The following is a 17,248-nucleotide window of genomic DNA, read 5'->3' on the forward strand; positions in this document are numbered from 1 at the left end:
AGTGAATTACAGTAAATAAAACTGCACCAATTTCCATGATAAAATCATAGATAAATTTCCAAAGATAACTAAATAGAATCTAAAACATAAAATAAATTACACAAAAACTTTAAAGTATGAATATTAACAGGGGAAGGTTCTTCTACAACTTCTGTTCATATTAAGTATTGTAAAATATTTGCCAAAATGGGTAAAATGCAAAATAAAGCAAAAGTGGTATTTTTTAAGGGAATTTGCCCATTTTGTTCCCTGATCTATATAGTCATTTTTTTATACTAAAATGTTGCCTCAGCCTCTTTCCCTTAATAACTAAAGTTTTTTAAAACCTTGATTTCTGGGGGCACCTGGGTGGCTCAGTCAGTTAAGCCTCCGACTTCGGCTCAGGTCATGATCTCGCGGTCCGTGAGTTCGAGCCCCACGTCGGGCTCTGTGCTAACAGCTCAGAGCCTGGAGCCTGTTTCAGATTCTGTGTCTCCCTCTCTCTGACCCTCCCCCGTTCATGCTCTGTCTCTCCCTGTCTCAAAAATAAATAAATGTTAAAAAAATTAAAAAACAAAAACAAAACCCCTTGATTTCTGAAAGTGGGATACTTTGCAAATATTTGTTTGGTGGCTCTGGTTAAGGTTACTAGTCTTTGGTATGATAAATACTGGTTTATTTCTTTTTGGAGAAATAGAAAACTTTATTGTATGTATAGAAAAGTATTCTTTCATTGCCTTCTGAAGAGCCTGATGCCACCCAGATATCCTTGGCGGTAGACTGGGGCACCCCATCAGTCTCCTCAGAAGAGTCTTCCCACTGCTCCAGCTTCCTGCCCCTTCTCCTGAGTGTTGGAGGTAGGCCAGGGCTCCTCACCACAGTCCCCAGGCAGCCAAGAGGGCAGCACAGCTAGAGGGCCCGGAACACCTTTGTCTGGGTCAGTGCGACGAGGATCCTCAGCAGAGACACTGCTCAGGGCCAGTGCTGCCACCCCGGGTCCCTTAGCATTTTTCAGAGGGCTTTACACTGGTGGCTTCTTGACCTTCCACGGTCCCATGACCACCAGATAGGTGTCCCCTTTCCCAGGAACTTATGGTGCCATCCTGTCTTTGGGTGAGAATAGCCAGAGTCACAACAAGGTGTCCTTTAAGAGATGAGCCTGTACTTCATGAATGTGCACATCACATTTTAAATTTCTCTTAAGTCGGAGTAGTTGTAGAGGATACTGTCTGATTGGGATGCCATAAAACAGTTTGCTGACCTTTCAAGCACGCTATTAAGAATTACCCTTCAGCTTTTGGGTCCTCAGGTAAAACCCCTGATTGAATAGGTGTGATGTTGGGGGAAAGGGGGAGTTGTCTTTTAAGGTGAAGTATTTCTGTGTTTTAAAACATTTTTTTTATTAAAATTTTTTTTTGTTAATGTTTATTCATTTTTTGTGACACAGAGACAGTGAAGTGGGGGAGGGACAGAGAGAGAAGGAGACACAGAATCTGAAACAGGCTCCAGGCTCTGAGCTGTCAGCACAGAGCCCGACAAGGGGCTTGCACCCATGGACTGTGAGATCATGACCTGAGCCAAAGTTGGATGTTCAACTGACCGAGCCACCCAGGCGCCCCTCTCTGTGCACGATTTCCAAAAGTTCACGTATGGAAGATACATAGATTATATCACATTCTAATTAAATATGAGAAAAAAATAAAATTGTAGTGTTTAAGTGAAGGAAAAAAGCAGGGTGCATAATAAGTGTATATACTGCGTAACCGGTTGAACAAAGGGAAGGAATATATATTTGTGTCTTATTCTGTATTCATTAAAAAAAAAAAAAAATCTTTGGAAGAAATCAGAAGAAACTATTGACCATGGTTTCCAGTAGAGGGCAGGGGGGAGATCTGGGCAGATGGACAAGGGTAGGAGAAGGATTTTCAGTGTATTTATGTTTTTCATGTATTTGTTGGGGTTTCAGTATCATGGCAATTTTTAGTAGTTTTGTTGAAGTGTAACAAACATAAAATAAACTGTACATATTCATAGTATGTATACATTTTATACCTTTTTTTGAACCTTGTGAATATGTTACCTATTAAAAATGGAAAGAAAATAGTTAAAACTTTAAAAATTAAACGTTTAAATAAATCAACAAATAGCAAAGCTGGCCTGTCCTGGGTTTTGTTATATGCACTTGGGCCCTTACAGTTCAATTCTAAGAATGTTTATTCCTTTTAACTTCTTGTAGAAATTTTGGGTAAGATTAGCTTGTGGTTTTGCCAACAATAAAATATTCTCTTGTCATCTTTTAAATCCTACCTGATGCAGAAGGTTTCAAAAACAAAACTGTAACAGACATGTTCCCAATCTCAAGGTACTGACATCTTCAGAATGAACAGTGAATGCCCAGAAATTTCTAAATTAGGGTTGCAGCCTAGGACAAGGGCCTGGCCAAAATTCTCTCACTGTAAATAAACAAGGTTTAAGGCAATTGTTCCCCCACCTCCCATGCCCCTCGGTAGGGCTCTGCCTCTCACATAAATCTGTTTGGAACTACAGAAAATCAGACCTTGGGCATAAAGGTGTGACAGGAGAGCTACAGCTGGCCTGAGTACAACATGAAAGGATGTGACTTCATCCTCATTTCACATTCAGTGCTTTGCTTCAATTACATCCTCATATTAGGGTCACTTGGCCCAGACCTTTTCTTGGTCAGGGAAAGGGTCTTTCTGCTTCTGGAACTCCTGATTCTGGTTCTCTAGGTAAGGATGTGCCCTACTGTTTGCTGTAGTCGATCTTTGGTTTCAGTGATTTGGGCTCAGGAGATTAGGCTGAAGGGAAGCAAAGATGAGAACTTTCTCATTCAACTTTTGCATGTTTGCTGTCTTCTTCCTCCCTTTGTCCCTTGATCTGCTAACCCAGATAACTGCTTTGTACCATCCGGATTTTATCATTGAGAGGAGCCAATCAGACTTGGATAGTCATTGCCATGGTTGGAATCAACTTGCTCTTGTTCTCAGATTTCCACTTTCTGTGCCACCCGGGCACCTCCGTGGACAAGTCGAGCCATTCTTTCTCAGTCCAGTTTCATTATGGGAGCAGGTGCTTAGGGAAAACAGCGTAACCCAGTAGTAGGAGCCCTGGTTTGGGAATCAGATAATCCGAGTACAGGACCTTACACTGCTGTGAACTATGTCACCCAGTAGTTAGGATTTGATTCAATGCTGTATCCTTGGCAGGGGCTTTGCCAAAGTACATTCATTGATTGACTGGGACAGATTCTCTGCTCTGGTTTCTTCAGTTGAAGATAGAGATGATTTTTATACCTCATTGCCAGTAAGCTATACTAAAAATAAATACATTAAAATAAGACAAAAGATGGACGAATAATGTATTCTATATGGAGCTGATTTGTAAGGTGCGGGGGCAGAAATGGTTTCTCAGGAGCCTTCTAACCCCCTGTGTGTCTGGCTCTGAGGGAAAGAGTTCAGCTTGGTTGAAGCTCAGCCATATAGGAGGGTGGAGTTGCTTCTGTGTTTATCGGCAAGGTGCAAGAGATTCCAGGTGCAAGGCAGCTCTGTCCACCGTTGGCATCTTTAAGGTATTTTTCCTCCTTTCTCTTTATGATGAGTAGTTGCTTTTTTTTTTTTTTTTAATTTCTTAGAGTGTAAGCAGGGGAGAGGGGGAGAGAGAGAAGGAGAATCCCAAGCAGACTCCACACTCAACCCAGAGCCCAGCATGGGGCTTGAGCCCACGACCTTGGGATCATGACCTGAGCTGAATTCAAGAGTTCTATGCTCAACCAGCTGAGCCACCCAGGTGCCTGGGTAATTGCATGTTTACTTACTGTAAATAACTTTGATAATTTTATCCTCCAAACAGACTTTGTGAAGAGATAAGGCCTATGTTACATCTACATTTCATAGATGAGGAAACTGGTTCAGAGAAGTTATATAATTTTCCAAAGTTAAGTAACAAGTAAATGGCATGGCCGCTTCTCTTTGTATTCTCCATGCTTCAGTTTCTAATCTGTAAGTCTGAAATTAGGAATAGGACCCAGTGATGTTTGAGGGTTTTACCATCCTGATCAGAACTCAGTTAATCAAATACTTATTCAGTGTCTTAAATCATTTGTGGAGGATTTTACTTTCTTACAACAGTGTGAATTGAGTATCTTATGTACAAAGCACTATGGAGGCAGGACATGTAATACAAAGCCTTTGCCATCAAATAGTTTACCCTGCATAAGGTGAACGCCAGCAGTGGATATCTGGTGTTATGTAGTGTAGAGGATTTCCAGTGAGCAGAGATGGACCAGGGAGCTAGGAGTCTGAGAATATTGGTCAGGGCCAAGCTGTGGGCACAAAAGTCCCAACTAGTATCAGTTAGGAAGTGGCCAATTAGGGCACTTGGGTGGCTCGGTCGGTTGAACGTCCAAATCTTGATTTTGGCTCAGGTTGTCATCTCAGGGTCAGGGGATGAAGCCCTGCGTCAGACTCTGTGCTGAGCATGGAGCCTGCTTAAGATTCTCTCTCTCCCCCTCTGCGCTCTTCCGTGCTTGTGTTCTCTCTCTCAAATACAAATAAAATTATATATATACATATATATGTATGTGTTACATATATATATGTATACATATATATATATGTATATACGTATGTATATGTAAATATAAAGGAAGTGGTCGATTATAGGAGTTTGGCAAGAATAGGGACCCACTGGTTCTAGTAGTCAGGGTTCTGTATGTCTGCTGACCTAGAGTCCCAGGTTGGGATGTGAGATTTTCTAAGGCTGGGAGTCAGTGATTCTCTTAAGAATGAGCCACCAGAAGATGAGGGGTAAGTCTGTGAAGGATCAGAGAACTGAGGGATGGAGCAACCAGGGCCAAAATAGCTGTGGGACTATCTCAGTTGGAGCTGCGTACATCACAGTCCCCCAGCAATTAGCTCAGCAGTTGGTATGACAAGAATATCAGCCATTCTTGTCCCTTCTTTTCCTTAAAAGGCAGCTTAAATTTATGAAAGGTTTTCCCAGGGCAATTCAAAGGGGCTGCTGTTGTGCCCTGGTGTGTGTGTGTGTGTGTGTGTGTGTGTGTGTGTGTGTGCGTGTGTGTGTGTGCGCGGGCGCGCGCGTTCACATGTGTACACACACTCCTACCGTCACAGAGGTTCTCAAGCCTTCAGAAAAGACTGTCCTGATAGTATGGGCTTGCTCACCTGGTCGTAGGCTGTTCTTTGTGCTCTTTTCAGGAAATAAGCAAATAAAACCCATTTGGAAAAAATACTACTTCAAGCATCTTTTTATAGCTCTTTCAATCTCATGCTACAGGCGTGTAGTTCTGGGCCTCGGGTCATTATAATTCATGACTGTGTCTTCTTTTATCTTCTTTGGGTTTTTATGTTTTGATGTAAAAGTGAATTACCATCAGTGGGATTTTCCGGAGCCATTCCTGTTTGTCCTTTTTGTTTGTTCAAATGAAACAGTGCATCAAGTATGGAATTAGATTAATGGAGTAAATATTATGAATCATACTCTCTCTCTAATCTGATGCTCTTTCTTTTTTTTGACCCCATGTTTTGTTTTCTGTCTCTGTCTTCGTGTAGGATTTTCAGTCCAGCGTAAAGCTGTTGGAGCGAGGAGCAAAGGTAAAGAATGATGTAATGCGCTGGCTGCCCCAAAGCATCTTTTGTTGTGGAATGGTTATTCCAGTCATCTCTTTATGAATCAAATGTGAGGGGCTGCTTTGTGGAAGGAGTCCTTTGCAAGAGCACATCAACGGGGAAAGAGAAAGGGACATTCACTTGGAGGGCTCTTGCTGAAAATGGGTTTAACTCTCCTTTTGCCAGTCACCACCAGCCTGACCTCATACATTTTTAGTACAATGGAGTGGCTGAGCCTTTGAGCACACCACCATTACATCATCGTGGCAAATTAAAGAAGGAGGTGGGAAAAGAAGACTTATTGTTGTCATGGCCCATGAGATGATTGGAACTCAAATTGTTACTGAGAGGTTGGTGGCTCTGCTGGAAAGTGGAACGGAAAAAGTGCTGCTAATTGATAGCCGGCCATTTGTGGAATACAATACATCCCACATTTTGGAAGCCATTAATATCAACTGCTCCAAGCTTATGAAGCGAAGGTTGCAACAGGACAAAGTGTTAATTACAGAGCTCATCCAGCATTCAGCAAAACATAAGGTAAATGTTTGCTTTTTTCCTTTTTTAAAATAGACACCCTGAATGAGGAATAATTGTAAAACGAAGTCTCATTTTTAGGGGAAAAAGTAATTTGAGCGAGTTTTGGTTGCTTTTTAAACTTTGGTACCTAAGGGATACCTCCAAGTAATTTACTAACCACGCTGTCACATTTCAGAATATTTCTAAACTATACAGAAAGGGTAACTTATTTTAATTTGGTCAAATGCTGTGTTTTCCTATTAATGGTTTGCTAAACTTTTAAAAAAATTAAATACTAATAAATAGTTATAGTTAATACACAATATTATTAGTAACTTAATACACAAAATTTATGTGTATCAGAAGTTACTAAATTAATACATTATTTTGTATTATCTACAAATTTACTGAAAGGAGCTCATTCTGTAAGAATGCTCGGGAATAAAGTGGAAACTAATTATATTAGAAGCACTGTTTATTTGTGGGAAGGGAAGGCACCATTGTTCAAGATTTAGGGATGTTATCTTCGAGGAAGGTGTTTCTGGGATACCAAAATGTCGTCCTCATGGTAGGTAAAGCTGTTTCTTTTCTTCAGGAATGAAAATGAGTTCATGTTTTAATTTTACTAAGCAACTGATTTATTTCTTTTGTAGAAACGTTTTTAAATGTTTCTTTAGTTCAAGGGTTGTTAATGTTTATTTTACATACTATTTTATGAGTTTTAGCCTTTTACAGTGTTAAGGATTTTAAACCAAGGCATTTGGAGCACACCTAACATCAATTTTGCCTTTTAAAAGTTGATTTTTACAAGTATCTTACCATTTGTATGCTAGGTTTATCCAGAAAATTGACTGCGTCTCATTTTTATTCAGATTATTAATTGAAAGCGGGAGACAGTTATCTGCTTCAGCACCAGAGGATTGTGGGAGCTGCCTTCCTAACAGCCTCACGTTTGCATTGCAGGTTGATATTGATTGCAGTCAGAAGGTTGTGGTTTATGATCAAAGCTCCCAAGATGTTGCCTCTCTGTCTTCAGATTGTTTTCTCACTGTACTTCTGGGTAAACTGGAGAAGAGCTTCAGCACCGTCCACCTGCTCGCAGGTAAGGTTTGTGGCAGAAGTGAAAGGACTTCGCATCTCACCGAGCCCTACCAGTGAGCAGTGCTTGGCAGTGAGCTCAGCGTAAGATAGGTCATCACAACTGGGAATGTATTGGGTAAACTGATTTATTTATAGCTTCCGGTTGACATAACTATTCTGTTTAACTTGAATATTGTCATTCTTCCACATTAGTGGCATACACATCAGTGTATTTTTTTACTTCGCTCAAATGCCTCTTCATTTGGTATTTATGAGCTAGAAATGTCACATAGACAGGTGTGCTGCTTTTAGCCGGGGGATTTTTCCATTCACCTGGGATCTAAAAACATGAAATGCTCTACCTCTCAGCTCCTCTTCTTAGTTCCTGCCCCCTGTGGCAAGAAGCAGAGGAGTTTCACAGGGTTGAACTCTTATTAAACATTTACAGTTAAAGTGGACTCCAGCAATGAGCTCACCATTCTTGGGCATTGTGAACAATGAGGGGAGAATGTAGACCATTTATTCTAATAATTAGGGGGACAATTTAAAAACTCATTTACTTTCGTATTTTTCTTTCGTTTTTACAACTGGAAAAGGTCTCAGTTTGCAAATACTAAGCTTATGGTTTTATGAAATACATGAGAAGAACTAAGTATTTTATGTCTGTCTTAAAGGGGGGGCGGTGTGAGAGTTCCATCTCACAGATTTTACAGCAGAGTGCTCATACCAAAGCCCTGTCACTCACACTGGCTCAGAGTAGGGGATACAGTTTGACCGTGCACAGTGACCTTGAACACACAGTTGCTGTGGCCCGCAGATTGTGCCACAGTGAAAGGCAAGATTGCTTTTAAAAACGTGACCTAAGAAAATAAAATATGGTAGATATTATCATTTTCACCTCTTGAGTCTTTTGTTGCAAGGAGGATACCGTGAACTTGTTGGCAGTTGATTGTTGGAAGTGTAAACATTTCAGTTTTCAGAGAAAACCATTGTTGGTGTGTTAACACTTAAACTCTGTGAAGCTTTAGATGAGATTTCCATGTCTCCAGTTCTCTCTCCTCAGCTCGTGCTTCAGGTCTCAAAAAGCAGGCATAGATTATCCGTTGTCATACCCTTCGCTTATGCTGTGATTCTGCCTGATCTTTCCGTTGGTTTCCTTACGTGAAGTCAGTGTGTCTTAGAATGCAGTTTTCAGAATTCCGTGGCTGAGAATTATGTTAGGTTCTATCTCTTGTTGCTGGGTACATTCTTTTACTGGGATATAACTGTGGTATTTATGACAGCTGTTATTGGAGTTCCATTAAACTCATCTGGTGAGTTTAGTAACTCCTTTCATGCTTCTTGTAGGCACTCTGAGGACTTTACCTTGGAATCCTACTAATGGGATCAGGGTTATTCTTTAAAGAGGGTACACCAACTGTGTGCTTCCCGGGAAAGGCACTCTGCACCTCACTCTTGTTTGAGACGCTTTCCCTATGAAGGGACTCTGACTTGACAGCGTGGCCAGATGGACACTCCTGTGGAGGAGTGAGCTCATACTGAGTTTCTAGCACAGGTGTTTCAGTTCCTTAAATACCCTTTCTCCCCTTTACCAAAGAACACTCCTTAGTTACCTGGGAACGTTCTTATCAGTTGTGTGTTGGTGTGGGAGGAGCACTCCTTGGGCAAGGGAGAAAAAGGACTCAGTGCGATCGGCTAGATCAGCCCTACGGACACGTGGAATGACACATTGGATCAGAACACCTTGACATCCCCATATCATACATGAAATGCTGCCTGGGTCTCAATGAGGGTCCATCCAGGCAGCACCAAGAACCACACTGAATGTATTGCTGACACCATATCCCCATCCACACCCCAGAATCCTGTGTATCTTTTAGTTCAGGAGGTGGCTTCAGGGACTGAATTGCCTTGTTTGGGAGTGAGCAGCCAGATCTCTTATGAAACCTAAGAGAAGGTTCTCAATGGTTGAAAGCCTCCAGCTGTCCAAAAGCCTCTGACCAATTGGAAATTCCCTTGGTTAGTGACAGGAGTGGACAGAAAAGTGGCAGAAGTGGAAGAAAATGCTTGGGAAGGTATGGCCATCAATTGTTGGCAGCCCGTTGTGTTGCCAACATCTAGCTGCTCATAGGATGTTCCAGGGATGTGGGTTGGAAGGACATAATGACAGATGTTTCTTAAATATCTTGCCTAACTGGAAAAGCACACAAGCTTCTCACAGGTGCTACAGAAAATGACACGGTAGGTGGAGACAGTTTTCACTACAAACTGCCCCTGTTGCTTCCAGCAGTAGGAGACAGTTTCAACCTCATGTGGATGTGGTAATAGAAAGATGCAGTGGTTTCTCCATCATTCGAGAGCTTTTAGCTACTCTGAGATACTCAGGAAGCAAGTATCAGATGTGAGATGCTTTAAAGAAATGTGGCCTGAATTCCATTCATATTCTCAGAGAGGGCTAGCTACCTTGCCTGGGAAAAAATTACTTTGGAGAAGAGGAACAAAAAGACGTCCCCACAGAACTGATAGATGAAGCATTTTTATGTGCTCTCTCCCTCCAATAAGAGGAGACCCAAACTTACCAAGAGGACCTAGTTGTATAGACATAAAGAAGTGCAGGATTACTGAAGGAAATGCAGATTGGGTTTGGGGAAGCTATACTGGCATGGGCTTAATTCCTTAATATGGAACAGGTCCTGTTTGGGGACGGGGCTAGACTATTAAACTTGTTTCTGCCAGGTGAAAGGGGTTCTTTTAAGCCACTTGGGCAGCTGATTATCAGGGAGACCATTTTGCCAATGCTTCTAGTCCTGAAACTTGGAACCTGGTTCTTCAGTGAACTCTACCTGTATTGGCCACATCTGCAGGCCTCCTCGGCCAGGGACCTTGACCAGCTTTCCCTTCTTCTGAGAAGCCCAGTCAGTACTGTCAACAAAATGATTCATTTGATAACCATATGCTATCCTGTCATAAATCTTCCATTATTATCTTAAAATCTTATTTAAACCTTATGTTCTCCTTTATCTTTTTCATTTATTAGCTTAACTCCCCTGCTGAATTCTTTTTCAAGCTGAGCACTGTGTCTTTTTTTTTTTTTTTTTTTTTTTTTTAAACGTTTTTTTATTTATTTTTAGGACAGAGAGAGACAGAGCATGAACGGGGGAGGGGCAGAGAGAGAGGGAGACACAGAATCGGAAACAGGCTCCAGGCTCCGAGCCATCAGCCCAGAGCCTGACGCGGGGCTCGAACTCACGGACCGCGAGATCGTGACCTGGCTGAAGTCGGACGCTTAACCGACTGCGCCATCCAGGCGCCCCTGAGCACTGTGTCTTTTTCATCTTTGTGTTCTCCAGGAGGCCCAGCACTTCTTAAGTTTTCAGTAAATATTTGTTATCTAAATTAGCTTACATGTAGGTTTGTATCATTTCTGTTTCACGTGATTCATTTATTAGTGTAGAATATCAGTGATTCTATTAAATAGTCATGAGACAATATGAAGTGTAGTGAAAACTTGAGATTGTTTTGAAATAAATGATTTACAAAGTATATTTGTTCAGAGCAAACATACAGCTGTTACAGAAAAGTAATATGAAAGTGTTTTCATCTATTTAAGTAGATTTAAATACGATTTTAAGAGTTAATAAAAATACTGAGATGAGCCAGTGCTAATTTTATGTCATCCTTAAATACTGAACCTTAATAAAAAGCTAATAGCTCTGGAGACCTAGCTCCACTCATAGGAAGATACAAGTCCTTGAGTCTGTATGAGCTGAGAATGGTTGTGATAATTTCTACATATTCTTTTTAAAAAAATTTTTTTTAATGTTTTTATTTATTTTTGAGACAGAGAGAGACAGAGCATGAGCAGGGGAGGGGCAGAGAGAGAGGGACACACAGAATCTGAAGCAGGATCCAGGCTCTGAGCTGTCAGCACAGAACCCGATGCAGGGCTCGAACTCACAGACCGCGAGATCATGACCTGAGCTGAGGTCGGACTCTTAACCGACTGAGCCACCCAGGCGCCCCAATTCCTATATTCTTTTTTTTTTTTTTTTTTTAATTTTTTTTTTAACATTTTATTTATTTTTGAGACAGAGAGAGCATGAACGGGGCAGGGGCAGAGAGAGAGGGAGACACAGAATTGGAAGCAGGCTCCAGGCTCCGAGCCATCAGCCCAGAGCCCAACGCGGGGCTCGAACTCACGGACCGCGAGATCGTGACCTGAGCTGAAGTCGGACGCTCAACCGACTGAGCCACCCAGGCGCCCCCCCAATTTCTATATTCTTAAAGGCAAATATAAACTGATCTATTTAGCCATTGGGAGGTCTCCCAGTAACCGAGCCAAGCCAAACCATAGCACTGTTTTACCCTCAGAGGAGTAAAGAATTTGATTATCAGGAGCAGCCTCATCTTAGCAAGGAAGAGTGAATTTGGGTCCCTTTGGGAAGTTCTCCATCATCATTGGATAGATGGTGACAAAACCATCTTTTCCATTTTTTTTTTTTAATTTTGAAGCCAGTTATTAAATAAGCACGGTTTAAAAATACACGTATCCTCCCACAACCATCTGTAAAAATAAGACTTAAGAATTTGAGTTAATAGGGTGACAGAATGGGTGACATAAACATTTGTTTCACAAAAATGACTGTAACTGGGGATTCTCGTTGGGAGGATTTATATGGGATAACACGTATGAAATCTTCGATATCAGTCTTTTTAAAAAACTTATCATTATGAGTTAAAAAACAAATAATCAAGTTTTTTGGTCTTGGTAGGTAATGTTCAGAAAACTCGTTTTCTTTAAAAAATATTGGGGTTGCCTGCGTGGCTCAGTCTGTTAAGCGATGACTCTTGGTTTCGGCTCAGGTCATGGTCTCACCGTTCATGAGTTTGAGCCCCTTGTCGGGCTGACAGCACAGGGCCTGCTTGGGATTCTCTGTCTCTCTGCTTCTCTCTCTCTCTGCCCCTCCCCAGCTCGCGCTCTCTGTCTCTCACAAAATAAACTTAAAAAATAAAAAATAATCTTGTGTCTTGGCCTTTACTTATTCACTGTGTATCACTTTATTCTACTTGCTTTTTGTCTATTTCTGAGGGTGCCAGACTGAACATAAATATAGAAGGAAAAAAGGAAAAATACTGAATTTGGACTTTCATTTCTTGGTAACATAGAGAAAAGAGAATAAATGGGCCATTAGTACAAATAAAGATCAGCCTACAGATGAGAAATACGGTTCTGTTATTTCCTTCTCTTTCTTCTGTGTTGTAATTCTGAGTAAAAGTAAAAGGGGCCCATGACAGTTGATTAATTCTGCATCACTCCTTCCTGTCCTGTGATGAGGCACAGGATAACCAGCCCTACAGCAAAACACCATGAAGGAGTCATGGACTTCAGCCCTTTCATTTACAAATGAGGAAAGTAACAGAGCCTTGAGTGGGTCTCCCAAGCTCTCACTCTCACTATGTTCCCCAGGCCCATATCTGCAATAATTCCAGAGTCTTCTGGAATTTCATCAGGAGGCTGAACTGAATCAGGGGCTCCCATTTCAGATCAGCCTTATCTTGAAAGGCTCTTTTATTGGTAGCTCTTCCTCAGACTCTTTGTGGATTTCAGAGTCCTATTCTTATTCACATTTTATGGAATGAAGCAATGTATAAAAATATACTCTATATAGAAATTTTTAAAGCATTACATTATTTTAGCAGGGGGATCATCAAAAGTGTAACTACTCTGTTTTGTGCTGAAGTATATATAGCTTGAATAATGGTAGAAGATACCATTTATTAAGCATTTACTGTTAGGGACAATGTTAGTAAAGTGCTAAGGGCTTTTATAAACATTTTGTCTCTGAACACAGATTAATGTTGGCTTTGGTTAAAGGCCAAGTTCACATGTCTTTGTTTTGAGTTAGATTTGCTAGTCTAATTAGAACTAGGAGTAAGTAAAAACGTGTTGGGCACTATGGTTTTTCAATTTAACAGAGATCTGGATTCAGTCAATAGATCTGTATAATAAACATATGGCTTTGGTTTCATGGAATCAATTACTGTCCTTCCTAATGGAGGTATAGTGGAAGCCTTATCTTGCTGGTTACGGATTTTGCTGTGCACAGTTCTGTTACCTAGTTTGGCATTTCTTCGGTCCTTTTGTCTAGAGAGGAGAATCTTTAGTCACTCCACTTCAAATCCTGCAGTTGTTGGTAAAAGACTGAAATGAATGGATCTCAGGAAAAGTACTATAGTTACTCAGGAACTGGCTGTTCTTGAGTTTAAAAAGCTGCAGTGACTGAGAGCCACTGAAAATAGACTAAGTATAGGTGCTATTTTGCCCACTGGTTGCTGAGCTTCTGAGCCTCCATTTGCGTGAGGCGGTCCAAACTGGATTGTCTTTCTGCAGTTGCTGCCTGCCAGTGTGGTAAGCCAGTTTATGCCACTGCCCAGCTACCAGTGCCTAAGACATGATGCCTATGTCTGTGTCTTTTTAAAAAAAGATAGTTCCTTGGTTACTCATCCTGACAGTTTGCACAAGCCACATGACAGCACCCTAGATGGCATTGGTGGCCTCCATTTTCCCTGGCCCTGGTCATGTCACCTGTGGTTCTGGAGAAGCGCCAGATCCAGGACTTTTCATCCAGTCTAACTTCTCAGTGTTTCACGGGCACTTTTGTGTTTGGGCCCAGGGCTGAGCTACCAGAAAAGCAAAAGACTCGTCCCTGCCCTTGAGAACCTAACGATTAATTTGGGGAAACATGCCTAGAGTTGGTGAAGGAGAGGAGCACATGATCATGCGCTGTACCGTGTGATATGGTGATCGGGGTGATGGAATGTCACCTGTGGAGGTTGGGGAAGATTTGATTATGGCAATGGGATTGTAGTTGAACCTGGGAAGAGGAGTAAGATTTGGTGGAGGTCAGACCTTGGCATTCTGATCGAGGGGGGGGAGAAACATGATTCAAAATGTCAGGACTGAACATCGACTTGAAGAGGGTAGTGGGGGGACTAGAGTGGATTTCTTTTGCAAAGGGGAGAAGTGAGAGTTGAGAAAAAATGAAATCAAGTGACACAAGTCCTTTAAACCAGGAGGACAAATGTGTGAGCCTTCAGGGATTTGGCTGCAGCCTCTGCCACCTCTCACTCACCAGGTCCTCTGACCTCACGGAGCATCTGCTCTCCTCCTCTTCTGCCACCAGCTCTCAAGCCAAGATTTCCCTCTCCCCGAGGGCTCCAAGAGCCTCTTAACTAGTCTTCTCCTGTCCTCTGCTGTGCCCCCCAGAATCCCTCAGTCGCAGTGGAGCCAAAGTTGTACTTTTATATTTTAATGTAACCCAGATTTATATAACTCCCTGGTCTAATATGCATCATTGCTTTTCATATAAATTCCCAAATCCATAACTGACTCACAAGGCCCTGTAATGGCTGCTCCTGTCTGCCTCTCCAACTTCATCTCATGCCATGTAAGTCCTCATTCCATCTCACTTCTGTAGGCCTCCTCTCAGGTGCTGTAAACCTGCGGTGGCAGTCTCTCTGGGCCTTCGCAGACGCCCTCTCCTCCTGTCCTCCACTCCCTTCACATTTCCTGCTGGAGTCAGTGTCTTTGTCAAGCCTTCCCTAGCCACTAGGCAAAGTTGGTTTTCTCTGTGATACACATTCCTTTGGCCACCTGCCTATAATTAGTTAATTATTCATCTAATTATTTGGTTAGCATTTGTCCCACTAAACTCTCCATTCCAGAAAGGGCCTCTGTTTCACCTAGTGCCCTGTCCTGCTCACAGTAGGTGCTCACTAAATCTCTTTAACTTAAGTGTGATTCCAGTAGCCTCTAGTGTTGTTTGGTTGACTGAACAGATATCCCTTTCTTCCTGACCACTGTGTGAAGTCTCCAGGGAGGCTGTGCAGTTGGCCAAGAAGGTTGATAGAGTGAAATACACAGAAGTAGTCCTTGGGAGAGCCTTCTACAGGGTAGCTCAGAAGGCTTGGAGCTTCACGTAGAATGGCATGAGAGATGAGTTATATGGTGATTCATAGACGGTTTATAAGTTAGTCAAATTTGATTTTTAAGAGTCATTCTCTTGAGACCAGACTCATACCCCTTTTTCCTCTTGACTCATAGAGTTATCTCCCAATTTATAATCTCACTTCACCCATTGCTTTGATTGATCACTGTAAAACCTGCCCAGCAGCCACTTCATCCTTATCTAGGTCCTAATTGTAGTTGGTCTGATTAATTTCCTAAGGGACGTGCCCTGATACCCTGAGCCCGGGGGTATTATTGGACCTTCCAAGTCATTATTGGAATTCTGACCCCTGCAGGTATGATTGGGCTCTCTGGATCATATGGAGTTCTGAGCCACTTATGGACATCAGAAAAAATTTTTTCTCTCTACTTTTCATGTAGAGTCAGAAGCACACTAAAGATTGGGTATGGAGGAAGCACAGTAAGGATTCAGTATTGCTTGTCAATGACCAGAGTAGCACTCATTGGTTCTACATTTTTTTCTGTAGTAGCAGAAAAAAGTTTTTCTTGCCTTGTGCTGCCTCTGTCACCCTGAGAGTCTTCTAGGGCATTGTGGTCCAAGAATAGGAAGCAGATTCTGGGCCCCCGCCCATGCCAGCATAGCTTTAGGCTTTGAATGGAATCAGGAAATCCTTTTGAGCACCAAAAATATACAAGACTTGTGTCCATCAACAGCTATTCATTGTAACAAGGAAGGATTCAGTAAACATTTATTGAATTTCAGTTATGTGCCAAGCACTGTGCTAAATGCTGAGGGGATTACAAAGGAGTGTGAGACATAATTCTTATCCACAAGTAGTTCACAGTGTAGTAAAGCTGGAGAAATAGAGGTCACCACACACACACAAAGATAATTCACACTTACCAAGTCAGTGGCAAATACTTACTGCCAGATGGTTGCCATAAATTTTATGAAATTTCTAAGTTGGCAGGACCATATATATACTGGGCAGGAAAGATTTTTTTTTTTTTTTTTTTTTTTTTTTTAAGCAACAGAAGAGTATTGAAACTGTTGGAGAGCAACTCAGTAAGGGAAGATAGCATCCTGAAATTTGTTTCTGGGACCTGGCCCCCCAGCATCGACCTAAGACCCCTGGCCAGCTCTCCAGAGCTCTGTCAGAGCTGTCTGTCTGTGTCTGTCTGGCTGCCACTGGTGTCACCTGTGTGTTCAGAAGGTTTTGATGTGAAATGTATTTTATTAGTTATGGTTAAAAAAAAAAAAAAATCCTTGGTAGACTTCTGTAGAAGAGGTTTGACCTGGGCTAGCCTATGGTTTGGAAGGAAATACAAAATGGATTGGGGAGACTGGATTGCCAAAGGCTCAAGATTGGAAAACAAAGGTGTGTTAGGAAAAGAGAAGACTGATTTTTCCTTTTACATGTAGGGTGGTGGCATGGAAAATCAGATTGGACAATAGATTGGGATTAGATTAGGAAGGGTCTTGAATGTCTGCTCACAATCGTAGATTTTATCCTGTGGATATTTGGGAGCAGAGATTACATCAAAACTTTATTTTAAGATGCTTCATCTGGCAGCAGATTGGACATGAGTTGGGAACAGAACAAGTGGATCAGAGAGAGAGCTGTTACTGAATTTATCTGAGTGAGGTATGAAGGTCCTGGACCAGGGGGCGGCAGGAGAATGGAAAGGCAGGACAGTAGGAGAGACTGAAAGGAAAGTCAGTGTGTTGGCATAGCAACTGGATGTTGCTGAGCTGACCAGGAGGCTGGGGCTACCATGGATGGGGATGCGGAAGGAAAGCGAGGGAGGCGTTGGCCTTGACTTTATTTTAAAGGTGTTAGTAAGTCTTTCAAGTAAACATGACCAAAGGGAGTTCAAAGTGTTAGATTGGATTTGGGGACATCAAACAGTACAAACTTGGAGATCTTTATTTTCAGGTGAAATGAGCAAATACGGTTTCTTAAATAACCTTCCTATCCATGCTGACGAGGCATCCTAAATTCTTCTCGGGAAGTCCCCGGACACTGCTTGCTTGCTGTTGTCTTCATCCCTTAAC

General features: G+C 41.9%; 1 protein-coding gene across 1 annotated transcript in view; it reads left to right on the forward strand.

The window, feature by feature from the left end:
- The window catches only part of DUSP16 (dual specificity phosphatase 16), a 95,657-nt gene that overhangs the window by 37,995 nt on the left and 40,414 nt on the right, over nucleotides 1-17,248 (forward strand). Inside the window, exons 3-4 of the mRNA XM_058743635.1 lie at nucleotides 5,571-6,164; nucleotides 7,107-7,245. Coding sequence (XP_058599618.1) covers nucleotides 5,937-6,164; nucleotides 7,107-7,245 — 367 coding nt within the window. The 5' untranslated portion in view covers nucleotides 5,571-5,936. The remainder of the gene's footprint in view (nucleotides 1-5,570; nucleotides 6,165-7,106; nucleotides 7,246-17,248) is intronic.

Source organism: Neofelis nebulosa, chromosome 8 (genome assembly GCF_028018385.1).
Source record: "Neofelis nebulosa isolate mNeoNeb1 chromosome 8, mNeoNeb1.pri, whole genome shotgun sequence".
NCBI classification, from domain to species: Eukaryota; Metazoa; Chordata; class Mammalia; order Carnivora; family Felidae; genus Neofelis; species Neofelis nebulosa.